Below are 22,510 nucleotides of genomic sequence, written 5' to 3' on the forward strand. Positions count from 1 at the left end.
TGAAGGAGTCTGAACTGGGGTGAGGGGGACCCATGGGCACTGCTTGTGCATAGGGCCCAGAATTTGGTGCTACGCCCCTGGGTGCAGTTGAACTAGTACTGTTTCAATAGGCACAGAAACTTGTTAATTAACATTTTTTAAAACATTTTCAGCATTTAGCAGACTTTTATCCAAAGCGACTTACAGTACTGTGACAGATTATTGTCTAAGCAATTGAGTGTTAAGTCCAGTACCTTTACCGCTAGGCTACAACTGCCCTAATCATAATCACAAATGTAGAATTAGGTCACATTAAATACATTATTATAGATGCTAAATTTGTGCAAGTTTTTTTTTTAAAGAATAAGCTTTATTCAGTCAGTCCCAGAAAAAGAACAGTTTAAGGGTTGCCATGATACACACTATATGGCCAAAAGTATGTGCTTGAAAGATGTCCCATTCCAAAACAATGATCATTAATATAAAGTTGCCCTCACCCTTTTGCATTTACAACAGTCTCCACTTTTTGTGAAGTTTTTTCACACGATTTTGGACTGTCTGTGGGAATGTGTGTCCAATGAGTAAAAAAGTCATTGTAAGCTTTAGGTGTTAACACGGCATGAAAAGGAATGGCTGGCAATCAACATTCCAACACATCCCGAAGGTGTATAAAAGGAACTCGAGAAATCCTCCACACCAAACTAATCCAACTATGTCTTTATGGCCTGATCAGTCTTCTCCAAACCCTGTAAATTTAAAACATATACTTAAATTTATATACCTGTTGGCAAAGGGTGCGACAAACACCTAAAGCCAGTAAATGCTTTAGGCCATATAATGTACATTCACAAGTGTATTGAAACCAGGCTGCTACTTGAATCCCTGTTGCTATAAAGTGACTATATTTAACAGCAGGGATTGTATTACCTGGGTGGGGTGGCACACTGGCTCAGTGGGTAGCACTGTCGCCTCACAGCAAGAAGGTCCTGTGTTCGATCCCTAGGTGGGGCGGTCCAGGTCCTCTCTGTGTAAAGTTTGCATGTTCTTTGCTGCGTGGGTTTCCTTCGGGAGCTCCGGTTTCCTCTCACAGTCCGAAGACATGCAAGTGAGGTGAATTGGAGATACAAAATTGTCCATGACTGTGTTTGACATTAAACTTGTGAACTGATGTAACGAGTAACTACAGTTCCAGTCATGAATGTAACCAAAGTGTGTAAGACATGACGTTAAAATCCTAATAAATAAATAATAAATATTACCTGTGTGTGTTACTTAATAAGCCAAATGACTCCACTTTATACTTATCAGACCACAAAACTTTCTGTTGGGAAATCTTCCATGTAATATTTTGAATGTTTATAGGAGCGTCTTCTCTACAGTCAGATCTGTTCTTTACTATAGTGACCAACATAAAGGTAAAAAAAAATCGAAAAGGCAAAAATCGAATGAGAAGATCCAAAATTTATTTGTCATTAATTTTACAATAAAACCAGTAACATTTAAAAACGTTAGCAAAATAAAGACAAAAAATTATATACAAAGACAAACGAACAAAGAAGAAGCTGATAAAAGTGGCTTGTACACCCCTACGTCAAGAGAGATACATGTCGCTTCCAAAATCTTGTTAAAAATCAGACTAAACTGTAACCTCTGCCCACCCCTCCAAAGTTTCTCTGCACAGCACTAAATGTGTTTTCAGGGGTTAAAAATGCAGGAATGTAGACCTTCTAAAAATAAAAACAGGCTATTTCGAGAGGCATCACAATGTCCTTTAATCGCCAATGACGGTTCGTCAATTTGCTCGCCTGCTGCCGACATCTGAGACGGAAAACCCGAGGGATATGAGACTGTTACAGATGAAAATATTCCAATCCGTGGTAGAAATGCGCGTCTGTATTTCCACCGCAGTCTAGATACGCAGTACGTGTGTCCACAGGAGAACAGGACCATGGGAAAATATAAAGAACCACAGTGGTGCTTTTTACTATGTTGTTGGCTCATTTGCTGTTACTGCTGTAAGACTTGAAAGATGTGGCACAAGTCTCATATAGATGTATATATACGTATACTTTATATATTCAATCTTTAAAAATGAACAAAAAACTAAACAAAAAGGAAGGAATGGGGAAAACAGTCTGGTCTAGTGGGTTACTCCGAGGCTGGTGCGGGCTCAGTGGGCGTGGCCTCGGTCTCGGCGGGGGCTTCCTCGGATTTGCCGCTCTCCTCTGTGGATGTGGCTTCTGCAGCAGGGGCGGGTTCTTCTGTTTTAGGCTCTGGTTCTGAAGCTTCGGAAGCCTGTGCTGCCTCGGGAGCTGCTTCTGGTGCTTCCTCGGGAGCTGCCTCTGGTGCTTCCTCGGGAGCTGCCTCTGGTGCCGCCTCGGGAGATGCCTCCGGTGCCGCCTCGGCAGCAGCGTTCTCCTCTTCTTTTGTGTCCTTCGGGGCATGGCCGTTCTCCTCTGGTGCCGCCCCCTCTGCTGCCTCCCCACTGCTCTTTTTACCTTTTTTCAGTGAGAGGCCCTTGAACTTGAATGAGTTCTTCAAGGAGAACTTCTTTTTCTTCTTGCCCGTCTCGGCATCTGCAGGCTTGGCGCTGGCTTCGCCGTCGGCTGCCGCCTCAATCGTGTCGCCCGATTCTGCGGCTTCCTTGGGGGCTTCGGCTGTTCCGTTCCCGTCAGCGACTGCAGTTTCTCCCTCTGGTTTGGCTGACACATCGCCGTTGGTTTTGACGTGGCCATTCTCCTGAGGACAAAATTAGAGAGAGCATGTTAGATTGACGGAAAGACAGATGAACATGTTAAGATATGTAGAATTAAAAATAGAGAATGGAAGGTGGATAAGATGATGCCAAAATTGACACATTTATCCACATATCAAGTATAATATATAAACAATACAGGTGTAAGAGCTCTGAGAATTAGCCAATTCTGATACTGATCTGATCCCTACCAAAGCTGACTTGGCTAACATGGAATGTGAGACAGCATGCTTCTTTGTTACATTAGTGACTTGTGTTTTAAACTCCATGACTCCCCATTTTGTCTTACTATTTATGAATGATGACCGATTTAATCCTTATGCACAGACTTAATAAAAGCAGTGACAACTAATGATATTCAATTGTGCCCACTGCGACCCTGAATAGGATTAAGTGGTGGTAAAACAGACAATAAATGAATGAATGATATTCATCTCAATATACTCAAGCTCAGAGATTCAAAGAAATGCTTTATGATGCTAATAAATCATAATGGTATTTTTCTGTGCCACTATTCATTACTCTGCATTACCACAAAATAGTCTTAAATTATAAATGATATATTAGCATAATTTGTTTTAATATACACTTCTACTAGGAGTTCTTGCAAATGTTATCAGTGATCGGCTATAAAAATAGTGTTCAGAAAAACAGTTTAAGAGCATTATTAATACCCTGGTGAAAACAGAAATGCTATTTAACCTGATTGTTTTGTTTATGAGCTGTATTGGAATTGGAAACTATATTGACAGTATAAATATTATTAAATAAATTAAATACAGTTTGTAGCCTGCACGTATTTTGCAGTTAAATAAACACAAATCTTTCTTTTAATCAGCGTTCATCATACACCTCTTCAGCTTTCATGCCTTATGTGGTTCGAATTAAGCATCTAAGTCTTGAAAGCCTGTGCACAAAGAATTAAACTGAAAAAATACAGAATTAAATTGGACATTGATGGTGAGCATATGCCTCTTCTTCACTAGCCAATATTAAAACCTAGTTTACTACGTAGTGAAGTAAGAAGGATATGTAGAGTAACCAGTCTCACGGACATGAGAGGATCATGCTAAACTCCACACAACAACCCTACACAAGTAAAAGCCAAGAACTGAACTACTTGCTGTGCTGCCTTTCCTACCAACAAACACACAGGCAGTGGGGACAAAAAGTCTGAGTCCACTAGTAAAATTATTATATTTTATAATAACTAATCATATGGTCAGCATAACAATTACAGGTCCTAGACTTTGGTCTCCACTGATATATACATTCACTGCTACCTCACCTCACACAGCCAAGTATGCTGTCCATTACAAATAAATAGTAATATAGTTCTTTATAATGCGAACAAAAGAGAATAATAATCTATGTAAAGCGAATTTATATAAGAAAATCTAAATCACAAGACACAAACTTGTTGATAAATGTGTAATTCTATCAATTATTGAAATTACTCACTCTGACCACTAGATGGCAGTGTTGACTCACAAAAGCACTAAATGAACATACACATGTCTAATCCTAAACATCTATTTATTTGACTTTGAAGTGCACTAAGTAGGGCGTACAGCTGTTTTAGCCAATATTATGTAGTGCACGTATTTAGGAAGAGAAAAGAGCATTTGAGACACATCCTTTAACAGTAAGCCCAACGTTGAGCGACGTTTTAATACGCTGGTCGTTTATTGTTCACTAACAGAAAAGTACAGAATTTACAAAATTTAGATCATGTGATTGATATGTATTACTTTTTCTTACCAATAAAAACTTTATTTTGTCAGGTAATGTTGATCCAAACTTTCAAATTAACCGCGGTTGGCTGCAACCGAACAAGATGTTTAGCTGCAACTAACGCAAGAAACGAACAAATGTACAGTCACTGACAAATATCACTATTAAATTTAATCGAACGCACTATTAAATGAATTGTATCCTATTTCCCCGAGTTAAAAAATCTAATGAAACATCTTGCGGGGCAAGACCAATTCCAAAATGGTTCCCTATATTTGGGGACTACGTTAGAAAATCAAATAATGGCGTCGCACTTAATATCTAGTGCACTACGTGACGATTTGGGACGGATCCGAACCAAGCACCGGTCATTAACCGCTTTCAACAAGCATCATTAAACTGGCAAATACGATCTAAATATTTAAAACCAGAGGTTCAATAAAAACCATAGACAGTATATACTGGATATTTTCAGCTTTCAGACAGTCTCTTTCGGCTTTTGTTGGGGGGGGGGGGGGGTTACAAAGCCCCTCATTTGCATCCTTTGCGCCCTTTTGTTCCTAAATCACCCCACACAGCACAATAGACACAATGGGTTGAGCTTGATGTGAATTTATCAACTTCCCATTTATCAACCTAAACCTAAAGCAAAGCAAAAGTTCATTTAAATGGCATAATTCAAGACAAACTGCGAAATAGTAAATAAATACATTGCGCTTGTATTTACTATCCAACAAAAGACTGGATGTTAGCATTAATTTCTAGCTTAAATGAATGTATAATGCTACAATGCTACATTTAAACTATCTTAGAGACAAACATCCTAAACGCATGACTGGAAGCAAACAGGTTAACACGATCTTTAAGGATTATTAATTGAGATTAATGTTAACCCATTCATCACATAAACTTAGAAAAAGTTTGTGTACCTTTAAATAAAAATGAAAATACAGAAATACATGTTGCGCCTATATTAACTCAAGACGTTGGGTATAGCTTAACAGTGGTGACATTTAGACTGGTATTTTTCACCAACATATCCACAACCTTACAATAAATTCTTTATTAACCATTATCTGTTAAAAAAACATGACTAGAATAGAGCAAATATTCTTAAGGAAATGTACGAAATACACAGACTAGAAGTGCTTATCCAAAAAAGCCAGCTGTAAAGAGGGTATAAATGAGGCTGGATGAACGCAGGTACCACAGGAGGAAATATTCTACATTACCTGGCCGTTGGTTTTAACTGTGGCACTCTCGACCTCAGCAGCTCCACCCTTGGACAATTGAGCTCCCATCTCTTCACTTAAAATTACAACAAGAGCAGAAGAAATAAAAAAACAGCTGAATTTAAGAAACAAAAGCCGAAAATTCAGCTCCCAAAATGAAAAGTCCTGGCTTGTTGTTTTTTCTTTAAAAGACAGGAGGAACGATATCACATCCGACGCGAGTGCACAGAGAGCTCTGAAGCTGCTCGTATTAAGCGCGTGTATATGTGAAGATCAAATATTGCGCGAGGCCCCGCCCACGTGGGTGTGTCCTTCAGTGCCTCTCCAAACTGGTGGTGTTACATACATACCCACTGGTGGGCTGCTTTTGGGTGTTGTGAACTGGTAATACATTGCCTGGCCAAAAAAAGCTCACACACTCTAATATTTGGTTGGACCACCTTTAGCTTTGATTACGGCACGCATTCGCTGTGACTTCTGCATCAAGGAGAGGAAACATCTAAGGAGATTGCTGAAACTACTAAAATCGGGTTAAGAACTGTCCAACACATTATTAAAAAGTGGAAGGACAGTGGGGAAACATCATCTTCAAGGAAGGAATGTGGTTGGAAAAAAATCTTGAATGATCGTGATCGGCGATCACTTAAACGTTAGGTGAAATCAAATGGTAGAAAAACTACAGTAGAACCGTCAAAAACGGCTTCAATTTGCTAGGGAGTATAAAGATTGTACTCTGGAGCAATGGAAGAAGATCATGTGGTCTGATGAGTCCAGATTTACCCTGTTCCAGAGTGATGGGCGCATCAGGGTAAGAAGAGAGGCAGCCATAGTGCCTAGTGCCTACCGTACAAGCCCGTGGGGGCAGTGCTATGATCTGGGGTTGCTGCAGTTGGTCAGGTCTAGGTTCAGCAACGTTATGTGCCCAAAGAATGAGGTCAGCTGACTACCTGAATATACTGAACGACCAGGTTATTCCATCAATGGATTTTTTCTTCCCTGATGGCACGGGCATATTCCAAGATGACAATGCCAGGATTCTTCAGGCTCAAATTGTGAAAGAGTGGTTCAGGGAGCATGAGATTGGGTCCAGACCTGAACCCCATTGAGAATCTTTGGGATGTGCTGGAGAAGACTTTGTGCAGTGGTCCAAATCTCCCATCTCCTTGATGCATGCCAATAATTTGACCCTTCTGAAACAGATGAACATCTTTTCCACGACCACAGGATGTGTCTTCGACATGGTTGTTTAACAAATGAGAAGCTACTCACTGCATCAGTTAGGGTTAAATAACTTGTTGCCAGCTGAAACATAATCACCCATGCTGTAATTATCCAATGGGAGGATTACCTATTTGCTTAGTTAAATCCAGGTAGTGACCTTTTTTTGGCCAGGCAGTGTATTAACAAGGGCAACTCACTCCACTTGCTAACCTGTAGGATTTGGAAATAAATCTAATTCATACATATTGCACCGAATTCTGTAATGTTAATGAATTGGATATAAAAGGGACTAGGGACATTGTACTGTACATCTGTCAACATATATGACAAATAAAGTATATCTTCATCTTCTATCTTCCAAATGTAGGAGTGGATGTGTGCAGGACAGTTAATGCCTCCTTCAAGAATAAAACGTTTGACTTGGACTGAAGAAACAAAGTAGAAGTGGAAGTAATTTGTGCTTGTATTTCATTTGAGAATGCCAGTATTGCCTCCCAGAGCTGCTGTTTTGAGGTATACTGACGGCCACTCTCATAGATCTTCCTTTTAAGAATGCTCCATGGGATTCTCTAGGATTGAAGTCAGGAGATAATGGTTGCCAAACCATGTTTTTATGTTCTTTTATGCCAATAGCAACTAAGGAGTCAATGGTGTTTTTTTGCAGCATGGAATGGTGCATTGTATCACATGAAAATGCGTTCTGCCCGTGTCTGAATGGGTTTCTTCCTGGTGCTCCGGGTTTCCTCCCACAGTCCAAAGACATTCGTGAGGTGAATTGGAGATACAAAATTGTCCATGACTGTGTTCGATATAACCTTAAGAAGTGATGAACCTTGTGTAATGAGTAACTACCATAACTACCACTTTCATGAACGTAATCAAAAGTGTAAAACATGATGTTAAAATCCTAATAAACAAACAAACAAAAATGAAAATGATTCTATTTGGAAGGTATGATTCTTCTTTTCATAACATGGCAGAAGATGCTCACTTAGGAACTTCACATATTGTTCAGAGGTCATATTAACACCCTCGGGGACCCTAAAGGGACCTTCCATTTCACTTCCCAAAGTGGACACCTTTGAAATAAATTGGAGCGGAGACCGCAAGCCAGGCCTTCTCGTCCAATATCAGTGTCTGACCTCACAAATGCCCTTCTGGAAGAATGTTCGAAAATACCCATAAACACACTCCTAAACCTTGTGGAAAGCCTTCCCAGAAGAGTTGAAGCTGTTATAGCTGCAAAGAGTGGGCCGACATCATATTAAACCCTATGGATTAAGAATGGGACGTCGCTCAAGTTCAAATATGTGTGAAGGCAGACGAGCGAATACTTTTGGCAATATAGTGTAAGTAAATGACAATTTTGGGGGATGGCACAGGCATTGTAACAGAGGGTAGAATTAGTACCACTGGTAGAATAAGGTATTGGTTGTGGTAGACTGCTCCAGAGCGAATGTTAGACAACATGAAAACATTCTGTGAATCTTTTAAATCTTTTTCTGGCTAGGAAATTCATGTAAGAGGTGGGAGTCTCTTCAAAGCTAATGAGAAACACCTGTCAACACAGTTGCTGTTAGATGAAAGAATTAATAAGAGATGCTAAATAAAATGACCGTACTGCAGTAAACGTTTTAAGTCTGCAGTTTAAAAACAAGACTGCATACTGATTAATGAATCAGTGACATATTACATATTAGCTATCTATGTGTAGTATGTGCAAATATGTAGCTATTTCTACTCAAGAGTCTTATGCAGCATACCAAAGGGGTGAGGCCTCATGAGCAAACATCAGAGGGCAGAGGTCAGGGAATCCCCATGGGTGGTGATGGTAGGGTGGGGGTTGAATGGTAAGTACTTGGTTGAAATGGTGGGACCTTTAAATGTTGGGATCAGCACAGTCTAAAGTACTTGTTGAATGGGATGCAGTTTCGGACATATCTTGGGTGAGCAAAGTATTTGATGGATAAACATGTGAGAGGTATCGTCAAGATACCGGGGTTTTTCCCGGGTTGGGAAGACAGGCGATTCTTAGTATTACAGTAAAATTCTTGGGAATCTGTGCTGTGGGATGTCTGAGGTTAGGCAGTGTGAGTTAGCTGAGCTATGCTTCCTATCTTACAGTGATCTGTAATAGACCAGCTGTGATAAAACCCCCTTCTCTGTAAAACTTGTCTGTACACGTACCAGGCTTTGTCACTTGTTGCCTAGAATGAAAAGCAGTGGGAATTTCATGTTAGGTATTAACAAATACCTAACAAGTGACAAATCATTCACTGAAATGTTTGCCAGTTGGATGAGTTACACAAAGTTTGTGTGTTAACATTAAAACCACCTTCTTGTTTCTACACTCACTGTCCATTTATCAGCTCCACTTACCATATAGAAGCACTTTGTAGTTCTACAATTACTGAATGTAGTCTATCTATTTCTCTACATAGTTTTTTAGCCTGCTTTCACCCTGTTCTTCAATGGTCAGGACCCCCACAGGACCACCACAGAGCAGGTATTATTTAGGTGGTGGATCATTCTCAGCACTGCAGTGACACTGACATGGTGGTGGTGTGGTATGAGTGGATCAGACACAGCAGCACTGTTGGAGTTTTCAAATACTGTGTCCACTCACTGTCCACTATATTAGATACTCCTAAATAGGTGGTTCACCTTGTAGATGTAAAGTCAGAGACGATCGCTCATCTATTGCTGCTGTTTGAGTTGGTCATTTTCTAGACCCTTATCAGTGGTCACAGTGACATTGAGGTGTTTAAAAAACTCCAGCAGTGCTGCTGTGTCTTATCCACTTATACCAGCACAACACACACTAACACACCACCACCATGTCAGTGTCACTGCAGTGCTGAGAATGACCCACCACCCAAATAATACCTACTCTGTAGTGGTCCTGTAGGGGTCCTGACCATTGAAGAACAGCATAAAAGGGGGCTAACAAAGCATGCAGAGAAACAGATGGACTACAGTCAGTAACTGTAGAACTATAAAGTGCTTTTATATGGTAAGTGGAGCTGATAAAATGAACAATGTAGAAACAAGGAGATGGTTTTAATGTTATAGCTGATCGGTGTAGGTTATACAGCACAGACCTCTTAAAATGTATCAGCCACAGCACCAGTTCAATTGTTGACTAGACCAGCCTTTCTCAACCGGGGTGCCGTCTGGCTTCGTCAGGGGTGCCGTCAAAAATATTCTGATAGTGATGAGTCGTTCGCGAACGATCCGATTCTATTGAACGGCTCTTTAAAATGAACAAAAGGAACCGAGTCGCGCCTCTGGGAGCCGCTGTATATATTTTTATTTCTGCGCCGTTCAGACTGTAATCCACCCATTCCGCTTCCATCAGTAAAGGGAATCAATCAGTCATAATAAGAGCTGTTTATTGTCGAACTTCAAATCCGAAAACGGAGAGCGGAGAGCGAACAAGACACACACACACACACACACACACACACAGAGCGAGAGAGAGAGCATACACACTCACACATACTCGCACACTCACACCATCATACACACACCATGCACACACTTACAAATACTTTTTCCACACATACATATACACACTTTATGTACTTGTTGTTCTAATTTGTTTCTGTTATTTTTTAAGGCTTATTACTAAGGTTATTGAACATTCTTTAAATTAATATGAATGTTTATGTATGCAATTTTTTCCCCCCATTTATTATCTAGTGTGTAAATGCGCTTTGGCAATACAAATGTGAATATTTGCCATGCTAATAAAGCACTTTTGAATTGAATTGAGAGCGCGAGAGACACACACACACACACACACACTGATCGTTATTACTACCTCATTACTGTAAAGATTATAATTTTTATTGTTATTTTGCACTGTTTTTATTAATATTTTATTCTATTTTATATTTTTTTGCACATGTAACTCTTTTGTATATATTTGTCCTTTCTTATTGTTATTTTTATTATTTCTCTGTAACTGAGCTTTGGTAATACGAATGTCCTTATTTGTCATGCCAGTAAAGCTTCTTTTGAGTTTGAGTTGAGAGAGCCGTAACTGAGCTACAGAGAGAACATGCAGAAAAGATGCAGTGCTCTTAGTATAATGACAAACAATTGAGAAATAAACTATAAACTTGTTTAATTATGTTAAATCTGATTCGTTCATGGCGCGAACTGAGCTTTTCGAGCCTAACTTACATCAAGAACAAGTACAGGGAGCGACTGAGGGCTCTGGACCAGGGGCTATGTTTCTGCCTCTCATCCATCCCTGCCAGAAAAGGGCGATTGTGTGCATCATCCCAGGCTCAGGTTTCCCATTAAAAGTAAGTCACGTTTACCCCTCCCTCCCTAAATGACACCTTATGGTGTGTGTGCGTGTGTGTTAGCAGTCCAAGGGCTTGCAGAGTGTAAGTTTTTTAATACATTTTAGACTGGGGTGACTTGAGATTTTGCATACTTTTAAAGGGTGCCGTGACTGAAAAAAGGTTGAGAAACACTGGACTAGACGGTCAAATTACTTGTTTGATCAAGGAAGTCCAAGCCATATTTTATAACTATTTAAATGAATAACGACATTGCAGCTGTTGTTAGCTGGCTATCTTGTGTGGCGTAATACATAATAGAAATGATGCGTGTGGTCAGGGCATCGTTTTATGCCTGGATTTGACACCATTACCTCATGTGTATGTTACTGTCGGATATAGTGTTATACTATTACTATGACCTACATGATTTTCACCTACAAATATAAGCATCTGCACAAATAACCACTGGGGCCTACAAGAATTCATGTACGTTTAATCATTTCATGTTATTTGACAAAAGGTTTGGTTCAGTCAGGCCGCGTGTGGCCTGCAACTTGAGAGGTACTTGCCAGTTTCACAAAGTGCAAGTATCTGCCAAATGACAATGTAAGCTAATCTAGCAAGGCAGAAGTGGTCAGGGTTCCTGCAGATAAAAATGAAGTATAAAATTATATATTTTAAAGTAGCTACAAGTAAAAAGACTAGTTTATATACTGTGGTGGCCAAAAGTGGTTGACAACTTGTGAAAATTAAAAAATGTAGTGCATTTTTTTGTTAAAAATAATCAGCATGACAGTTAAGGTAAAAAACTGAATCAGAAATGGAAATATGGAAATGGATTTGTTCATATCTATAATAGTTGACTAATGAATGCAAATGTATTATCTTTATAGGCTTCTAATGATAACAGTGGTAGTTCAGCGATTAGGGTAATGGAAAAGTATTTGGAAAAGGTTCCAGCCCAACCACCACCAAGTTTCCACTTTTGGCCCCTGCGAACCCTCAATTGTATTCTGGCACAATTGTAAGTCACTTTAAATAAAAGCATCTACTCAATGCAGCTACCCTGATCAGCTACTCAATTATTCAAATACCATAAAAAATATTCTGGGGCGGCACGGTGGCTAAGTGGGTTCGATCCCCAGGTGGGGCGGTCCGGGTCCTTTCTGTGTGGAGTTTGCATGTTCTCCCCGTGTCTGCGTGGGTTTCCTCCGGGTGCTCCGGTTTCCTCCCACAGTCCAAAGACATGCAAGTGAGGTGAATTGGAGACACAAAATTGTCCATGACTGTGTTTGATATAACCTTGTGAACTGATGAATCTTGTGTAAAGAGTTACTACCGTTCCTGTCATGAATGTAACCAAAGTGTAAAACATGATGTTAAAATCCTAATAAACAAACAAACAAACAATATGTTCTGTTTACTATAATAGACACATCAAAGATCCTGACTGTACATCACTCTTGCTGGAACATTACAGGAGGTACATTCAGACTGAATGAAGAAGTTATTAATATTGTATAAATGTTAATTTGTTGCAGCTAATAGTCACATTTATCATTGTTCGCAAATGCAGGCAAAAACGCACCAGCCAATATCATGACAATGGCTATTCATCACCTGTGATTTCATTATTTATTGAGCAAATGCATTTTCAGTGCAATTTCTCACCATGACTTTTAAGCATATTAGGTGCAAAATTAGGCAAGATACAGTATGTCCTGTTTAGGGTTGGCACCGATTCGATACTCTGTATCGGTATCGGTCCGATATTGGCCCAAATCACTGGATCGGATATCAGAAGGAAAAAAAACGTGTAATCCGATCTGATACTGTTGCTTAATGTAAATAACACTTAATGTAAATAAGGTCATTGTTTGTGTGTGAAGCAAATAACACACAAAGATACGTTCCAACAGAGTGCCGCTCGGCAACTGCCGTAACAGGGTGCATCTTGATGACACCATTAACATGTGCCACTAATCTACAACTCATCTGCAAAAGCTATTCAGAAATTAAAACACAATGATCTACTTAACCTTTTAGCATTTTAAAAAATCATCTACTACTGCCACAGCTAAAAACACTGTTTAAACACAATAAAAATAGCTTTTTAAATGATAAATAGCTCGCTCACCCGAGATAAAGAACCTATCTTGTCCCGGCTTGAAGATCTCTCACATCCTCAACGATTAATCCATTAGTGTAATGAAATAAAACAAACTTCACTGTTTCCCATTTAGCCACAGATGTCCTCTTCAAAATCCAGCAGGGTTTAATAATCTAAAAACGTGACAGAACTTTAACGGAAAATCTCATCTCTGCGTCAATTCTATCCAGTTTGATTGACATCCACATCTTCCAGTTGTAGACACTATGGACAACACGCCATAAAGCGAGATGTGTTACATGAACAACAGCTTGAACGTAAGTGAAACCAAAAATGCTGCTAAATGTTCTGTGTGTAAAAGTTAAAATAAAACAGCAGTGTGATGTTGTAGGTTCTGTATTTATTACATTTGAATATTTGTTTCACAGTCTGAGCATTGTTATTAAGATAGCTAGTTTAATTATTATTAATTTAGTGGTGCAACTTGTTTAGTGTATGATTGTAAAGATTTTGTAATGTTCTCACTGTCCGCATTGTTTTCCTTTAGCTGCTACATTTCCATCCCACATTCTATTGCCAACAGAAGTTAATTCTGTATCCAGAAAGGAGGATCAAACCCATGACCCAAGAGTTGTGAGGGTACCAGAATGTCCATTCTGCATTTAATTTTGTTCAAAAAAAGATTCCTTGCTAGTTGTAAGGATGCCTAGAATGTCACACATGTATAATGAACCCTACCCTATTTCCAGCTGTGACTGAAACACAGCCCTTATCCAGCACTGCTGTGGTATGTAAGGAATGCTTTAGTCACCCAGAGTTCTCCATTTCCGCTGAGGGTCCTTAAGCTGAGAAGTGAACCGCGGGCCTCATCTTATTTATTTTCCCAAAAAAAGAAAAAGGAGTGGGCGAGGAAAAAATCCACTAGTTCTGCATGGAAAGAAAATAGTCATGAATACAAGTCAGCACATTTTTACTTGTTTAACAAGAATATTTGACTGAGCAAAGTGGTTAAATATTGGCACATTTCAGTGAATTTGTAGGTAAATTACAACCCCAAATCAGAAAAAGCTGGACAGCATGGAAAATGCAAATAATAAAAAACACAGTTTCTTACATTTACTTTGACTTTCATTTCATTGCAGAGAGGGTGAACCTAAGATATTTCATTTCATTTATTAATAAACATCCATTCCTGCATTTCAGGTCTGCAACACATTTAAAAAAAAGTTGGGACAGTAAAGCATTTACCACTTTGTAATGTTGCCATTCCTTTTCATCACACTTAAAATACGTTTTGACACCGAGGATACCAAGTGATTTAGTGTTTCAGCTTTTATTCTGTCCCATTCTTCCGGCAAACACGTCTTAAGATGTACAACAGTACGGGGTCGTCACTGTCGCATTTTTTCATTTCAAAATTCTCCACACATTTTCTACTGGGGGCAGGTCAGGACTGCAGGCAGGCCAGTCCAGTACCCATACCATCTTCTACCGCAGCCATGCCTTTGTAATGTGTGCAGCATGTGGTTTTGCATTGTCTTGTTGAAAAATACATGGACGTCCCTGGAAAAGATGATTGAAGGCAGCATATGTTGCTCTAAGATCTCAATGTACTTTTCTGCATTAATTCTGCATCACAGAAGTGTAAATGACCTTTGCCAAGGGCACTGACACAGCCCCATACCATGACAGACCCTGGCTTTTGGACTTGTTGCTGAGAACAGTCTGGATGGTCTTTTTTGTCTTTGGTTCGGAGCACACGGCATCCGTTTTTTTCCAAAAAAGACCTGGAATGCTTATTCATCTGACCACAATACACGTTTCCACTGTGTGATGGTCCAACCTAGATGCCTCTGAGCCCAAAAAAGTTGACGCCGCTACTGGACATGTTTAACATAAAGCTTCTTTTCTGCACAGTAAAGTTTTAAGTGGCATTTGTGCATGTAACTCTGTATTGTAGTGCTTGACAAAGGTTTGCCAAAGTAATCCCTCACCCATGTGGTTATATCAGCTATTGTTGAGTGGCGGTTCTTGATGCAGTGCCGTCTGAGGGATTGAAGATCACGGGTGTTCAGCTTAAGCTTGCACCCTCGGCCTTTATGCACTAACATTCCTCCTGATTCCTTGAATCCCTTAATGATATTATGAACTGTAGAGGGAGAAAGATGCAAACCTCTTCCAATCTTTCTTTGAGGTACATTGTTTTTAAACATTTCAATCATTTTCTCACACATTTGTTGACTAACTGGAGATCCTCTGATCATCTTTGCTCATTAAAGACTCAGCCTTTCCTGGATGCTTCTTTTGTACCAAACCATGATTACAATCACCTGTTTGGAATGACATAATTATTTAGATTTTTCACCTCATTACTAGCCCTAAATTGCCCCATCCCAACTTTTTTGGAATGTGTTGCAGGCCTGAAGTGCAGGAATGGAGGTTTATTAAATGAAGTAAATCAGAAAAAACATGGAATATCTTGGGTTCAAACTGTATGCAATCAAATAAAAGTCAAAGTAAATGTAAGGAACACTGCCTTCAAGACTTATTTTATTTGCATTTCCCATACTGTCTTAACTTTTTCTGATTTGGGGTTGTACTTTATCCTTGTCAGGGCTGCGTTGGGGTCTGTTGCACCAGGAAAAACTGGGTGCAAGGCAGGAATATTTTGGACAGGGTGCCAATCCATGACAGGGCTTTGGCAAAAATGTGAGTGAGAGCGAAAGAGTGAGTGAGTGTATGAGAGTGAGCCAGATGAGTGTATCTGGAAGTCTAGTGTTACTGTTAGTGGGTCAGTGTGCCAACAGCAGCATCTCATCAGTTCCTCACTCATTTTCTCAATCTCTTTTTCACTCATTTTCACTTGCTTACACTTTCACTCACGTTTTCTCACTTGCACTTTCCCTCTCGCTCACCTTTTCTCTGTCCTTTTCTCTAATTTGATCAAAATGTTTTCATAATTTATTATTGCTTGTTTCAAATTGCAAATTCCTAGCTAAAGATTTGTGTTAATTTATTCATCACAAATTCTGAGCAAATTTACCTCAACTTATCTTTGACTCGGTTGTTATAGATCCCTAGAAATAGATAACCATAAAAAGTGTGAATTCTTAAATCATTCAAATTTAACTATATATACACCAATCAGCCATAACATTAAAACCACCTCCTTGTTTCTACACTCACTGTCCATTTTATCAGCTCCACTTACCATATAGAAGCACTTTGTAGTTCTACAATTACTGAATGTAGGTGGTGGATCATTCTCAGCACTGCAGTGACACTGACATGGTGGTGTGTTAGTGTGTGTTGTGTTGGTATGAGTGGATCAGACACAGCGGCACTGATGAAGTTTTTAAACACCTCGCTGTCACTGCTGGACTGAGAATAGTCCACCAACCAAAAATATCCAGCCAACAGCGCCCCATGGGCAGCGTCCTGTGACCACTGATGAAGGACAAGAAGATGACCAATTCAAACAGCAGCAATAGATGAGCGATCGTCTTTGACTTTACATCTACAAGGTGGACCAACTAGGTAGGAGTGTCTAATAGAGTGGACAGTGAGTGGACACGGTGTCTGATTTACTCATACCAGCAGAACACACACTAACACACCACCACCATGTCAGTGTCACTGCAGTGCTGAGAATGATCCACCACCTAAATAATACCTGCTCTGTGGTGGTCCTGTGGGGGTCCTGACCATTAAAGAACAGGGTGAAAGCAGGCTAAAAAAAGTATGTAGAGAAATAGATGGACTACAGTCAGTAATTGTAGAACTACAAAATGCTTCTATATGGTATGTCGAGCTGATAAAATGGACAGTGAGTGTAGAAACAAGGATGTGGTTTTAATGTTATGGCTGATCAGTGTAGCCACATTTCTAGTAATAATTCAAAGCTATAAATAATAAACTCCTGACTACAGCTCATTAAAGCAATGCCAATATTTATGAAGGGTGCCCATATTTATTGAGGGGATTAGCTAGTATTAGTAGAATTCGTAGCTTAAGTACTCATGTTTGTTACAATTTTAGACAGATTTCAAACTGAGAAAACGACATACCTAGCATACTCTCACAAATTACAATGTACTACTGTTTTAGAAATCTACATTCATAGCTAATAAACACTACCAAACACCACACTTTGTTTCTACCCCCACACTCAGTTTGTCCTTGAAACTGTTTTCTTGTAAGAAGAAAATACAGAAGTAAATACATGATAGCAACAGTGAGAACACACACACACACACACACACACACACAACCTTAATCCTCCCAGTGTGCGTATACTCAGACGTTAGTCATAAACCACCACAGAATGGGTCTCCCTTCAATTAAAAGCTGCTGGAAGACAGACAACACTGAGCACAGTCAAGCAAGCTTTATATCATTTAGAACTTAAAAGGTAAAAGTGTGACCCATTTTTCCTTTTTCTCTCAATCACACTCAAGTTGTCCTTGACTGGGGACAGTAGTGTCTTTGTAAGAAAAACAAAATGCAACACACACACACACACAAACATGCACACACAAAAAGACAGATACACTGCATCTTTTTATCTGCTGATTCTGTTTCTGTGTTCTTTGTTACCCAGCTGTAACGGCTTGGTGGTGTGTGTTGCTTTTGTTTTCGGTGTGTGTGTATGTGTGTGTGTCTGTGTGCATGACCCACTTTTACCAAAGCCCCTTCCCTGTTTTCTCCCTGCACTCCCCCTCCCCCCCTCTGGCTTATAATAACAGGCGGTGATAGAGGAAAAAAGGCTACACACTGACATCTCAGGTGTCTATCTGCTCCATTGTAAATCTTGCTATTTATTTTTATTCATATTTACTGACCACTTCATCTTGATCAAGGGTAGCTGTTAGACCAAATCCTACACGGAAACACTGGGTTAACACATACACTGATCAGCCATAACATTAAAACTACCTCCTTGTTTCTACACTCACTGTTCATTTTATCAGCTCCACTTACCATATAGAAGCACTTTGTAGTTCTACAATTACTGCATGCTTTATTAGCCCCCTTTCATGCTGTTCTTCAATGGTCAGGACTCTACCAGGACCACTACAGAGCAGGTATTATTTGGGTGGTGGATCATTCTCAGCACTGCAGTGACACTGACATGGTGGTGGTGTGTTGGTGTGTGTTGTGCTGGTATGAGTAGATAAGACACAGCAATGCTGATGGAGTTTTTAAACACCTCACTGTCCCTGCTGGACTGAGAATAGTCCACCAACCAAAAATATATCCAGCCAACATCGCCCCGTGGGCAGCGTTCTATGACCACTGATGAAGATCTCAAAGATGACCAACTCAAACAGCAGCAATAGATGAGCGATCGTCTTTGACTTTACATCTACAAGGTGGACCAACTAGGTAGGAGTGTCTAATAGAGTGGACAGTGAGTGGACACGGTATTTGAAAACTCCAGCAGCGCTGCTGTGTCTGATCCACTCATACCAGCACAACACACACTAACACACCACCACTATGTCAGTGTCACTGCAGTGCTGAGAATGATCCACCACCCAAATAATACCTGCTCTGTGGTGGTCCCGACCATTAAAGAACAGGGTGAAAGCAGGCTAAAAAAAGTATGCAGAGAAACAGATGGACTACAGTCAGTAATTGTAGAACTACAAAGTGCTTCTATATGGTAAGTGGAGATAATAAAATGGACACTGAGTGTACCTGACCTCAGTAATGCTCTTTGACTGGGTACAGATCAAAATCTTGTAGACAGCTTTCCAGATTAATAAAAGCCGTATAGCCACAAAGAGATGAGGGGGATAACTTCATATTAATGCTCATGGCTCTGAAATGGGATTTCCAGTGGCTGTATATCACATCTCACATCCGTACCAGTCTGGCTTCAAGGCAGGACATTCTACAGAAACAGCACTTGTAGCTGTTACTGAGAAGCTTCATGCAGCCAAAGCAGCCAAACTGTCATCTGTTCTTATTCTTCTTGACCTTTCTGCAGCCTTCGACACAGTGAATCACGGCATTCTCCTGACCACTCTCTCCAACCTTGGAGTAACAGGTTCAGCATGGCAATGGATGGCCTCCTACCTGGAAGGGCGCTCCTACCAAGTGTCATGGAGGGGATCCATATCTACCCCATGCACTCTCTCAACCGGTGTTCCTCAGGGCTCTGTACTTGGCCCACTTCTCTTCTCTATCTACACCCGCTCTCTGGGTAAGGACATAGCCTCCCATGGCTTCTCCTACCACTCCTATGCAGATGACACTCAGCTTGTTCTGTCATTTCCTTCTTCAGACACACAAGTCTCAGCTCGCATCTCAGCATGTCTGCGAGATATCTCACAATGGATGTCAGCTCATCATCTAAAACTTAATCCCAGCAAGACAGAGATGTTGCTCATTCCTGGAGATCTGTCTCCAACCCAGGACCTAGTCATTTCTCTGGATGACTTCCAGATTAGACCATCTGATAAGGTAAGAAGTCTTGGTGTTGTCCTGGATAACCAGCTGACCTTTTCTCCTTATATAGCCAACATGACGAGATCGTGTCGGTTCCTCCTGTACAACATCAGGAAGATTCGGCCATTTCTCTCCAGAGAAGCTACCCAGATTCTGGTGCAATCACTTGTAATCTCTCGGTTGGACTACTGCAACTCCCTCCTGGCAGGAGCTCCCATGGCCACTATTAAACCCTTACAGCTCATTCAAAATGCAGCTGCCCGTCTGGTCTTTAACCAACCTAAACACTGCCACATCACCCCACTGCTGCGTTCTCTTCACTGGCTTCCTGTAGCTGCACGCATTCAGTTTAAAACACTGACGCTCGCCTACAAAGCCAAAAATGGACCAGCCCCAAGCTACCTTCGGGGTCTAATCAAACCCCGCTCTGTACCACGCAACCTCCGAGCCTCTAGTCTAGCTCAACTTGAGCCTCCATCCAGGACTAAAGGAAGACAAGCATCAAGGCTGTTCTCTGTTCTAGCGCCCAAATTGTGGAACGAACTTCCTCTGTCTGTCCGAACAGCTGAGTCTCTTGCTGTCTTTAAAAAACGATTAAAAACACACCTTTTTACTAAACACTTAGGCTGATTTGTACTTATTTACTAACACTTTATTCCAATCTTTTCCATTTAAAAAAAAAAAGGCACTTTGGTTCTAACAGGTTTTAGCAGAGTTGTGTTCTTCGACTGTTGTCTATCTAAACTTAAGGAATGAAATGTTCACTGTGGAAGCACTTCTGTAAGTCGCTCTGGATAAGAGCGTCTGCTAAATGCTGAAAATGTAAATGTAAATGAAGCAACAGACATGTATTAGAATAATTGGTGCCTTTGAATAAATTATATAAATATTAAGGAACTGGAACTGGAACCATACCCAGGAGAGTAGTAAATGTGACTGTTAGCATCCAAGCTGGCAGATAATCAATGACTGGACATTAGGACAAAGGTTGTTAGGGACTGGTGGAGGAGCAGTGGTGGTTCACAGGAGAAGATAGAGTTAGAGATGAATCTGGATAAGAAGCTAAAGGATGGAATAATGGAAAGACGGGAAGAGCAGACTGACCTTTAACAATACAACCAATGTCCTAAATTGATGAAGCATATACGTAGAACCACCATTAAAACCACCTCCTGGTTTCTACACACACTGTCCATTTTATCAGCTCCACTTACCACATAGGAGCACTTTGTAGTTCTACAATTACTGACTGTAGTCCATCTGTTTCTCTACATACCTTTTTAGCCTGCTTTCACCCTGTTCTTCAATGGTCAGGACCACTACAGAGCAGGTATTATTTAGGTGGTGGGTCATTCTCAGCACTGCAGTGACACTGACGTAGTGGTGGTGTGTTAGTGTGTGTTGTGCTGGTATGAGTGGATCAGACACAGCAGCGCTCGTGTCCACTCACTGTCTACTCTATTAGCTATTACACTCCTACCTAGATGGTCCACCTTGTAGATGTAAAGTCAGAGGCGATCGCTCATCTATTGCTGCTGTTTGAGTTGGTCAACTTCTAGACCTTCATCAGTGGTCACAGGATGCTGCCCACCGGGCACTGTTGGCTGGATATTTTTGGTTGGTGGACTATTCTCAGTCCTGCACTGACAGTGAAGTGTTTAAAAACTTCATCAGCATTGCTGTGTCTGATTCACTCATACCAGCACAACACACACTAACACACCACCACCATGTCAGTGTCACTGCAGTGCTGAGAATGATCCACCACCCAAATAATACCTGCTCTGTAGTGGTCCTGACCATTAAAGAACAGGGTGAAAGCAGGCTAACAAAGTATGTAGAGAAACAGATGGACTGCAGTCAGTAATTGTAGAACTACAAAGTGCTTCTATATGGTAAGTGGAGCTGATAAAATGGACAGTGAGTGTAGAAACAAGGAGGTGGTCATAATGTTATGCCAAGCCTTCTTATCCAAAATCAGTGCACGATCTTACAAAAGACTCTTGACTGACTTTACTTCCCAGTAAAAAACCTCCTAGATGAGTGGAGGCTGTTATAGCCAGAGTAGAGAAGTTTATAATATTATCCATGATTTTGCAATGCTTTGTCTGTCAAGTTAAAGATCCTGCGTCCACATACTTTTGACTTTTGATAGTGGATACACATCCTTTACAAGCTTCAAACACTGAGTGTACAAGTGAAATCATTGCCTTACTTTTTTCTCCAGTCTTGTTTCAGAGAAAAGCTGACAGAAGCAGAAGGGGTTGGAAGGGTGAGAAGGGGGCAGATTGGGGGTAAAGTGGTGCGACAGAAGGCTCAGAGTGTGCCGGATGTGTGTTTTGGGGAAGATGGGTAACTCAAGATGATAATGTTTACGACCCCGTGACCCTTACATGTGTGTGTGTAAGGTAATCTGATTGAGGGAGTCACTCAGGAAATGGCACATAAATCATGAAACCTCAAATTATCTCAAATCAGTGTGTTATAGACCTACAGATAACACACGTTTAGACTCAGACTGCACAATATTTACTATGTGGTAAAAGTATATGGACACCTGACCATGAGCATATGGGACATCCTATTCCAAAACCAAGAGCATGAATATAGAGTTGATCTTTTTGAATCTGTGACATCCTGCGTTCTTCCAGAAAGGCTAATAATGTGAATTTGTTCCCATTGAGACAAAATGACATCTATAAGAAAGCACATTTTTGTTAAGCATTTATCA

At 40.4% G+C, this 22,510-nt stretch overlaps 1 protein-coding gene across 1 annotated transcript; it reads right to left on the bottom strand.

Annotated features, from left to right (window-relative positions):
* Positions 1-1,420: 1,420 nt before the first annotated feature.
* Positions 1,421-5,917, bottom strand: marcksl1a (MARCKS-like 1a). Its single transcript, XM_062994921.1, has 2 exons — positions 5,701-5,917; positions 1,421-2,718 (listed from the first exon to the last, which is right to left on the bottom strand). The coding sequence occupies exons 1-2, from the start codon at positions 5,767-5,769 to the stop codon at positions 2,128-2,130; spliced, it is 660 nt and encodes a 219-aa protein (XP_062850991.1). The 5' UTR covers positions 5,770-5,917; the 3' UTR covers positions 1,421-2,127.
* Positions 5,918-22,510: the final 16,593 nt, after the last annotated feature.

This window comes from Trichomycterus rosablanca, chromosome 5 (assembly GCF_030014385.1).
Source record: "Trichomycterus rosablanca isolate fTriRos1 chromosome 5, fTriRos1.hap1, whole genome shotgun sequence".
NCBI classification, from domain to species: Eukaryota; Metazoa; Chordata; class Actinopteri; order Siluriformes; family Trichomycteridae; genus Trichomycterus; species Trichomycterus rosablanca.

Coding starts and splice junctions, on each gene's coding strand:
- marcksl1a (XM_062994921.1), bottom strand. CDS start 5,769: ATGGGAGCTCAATTGTCCAAGGGTGGAGCTGCTGAGGTCGAGAGTGCC. Junction 2,719..5,700: donor CAGTTAAAACCAACGGCCAG/GTAATGTAGAAT, acceptor TTTTGTCCTCAG/GAGAATGGCCACGTCAAAAC.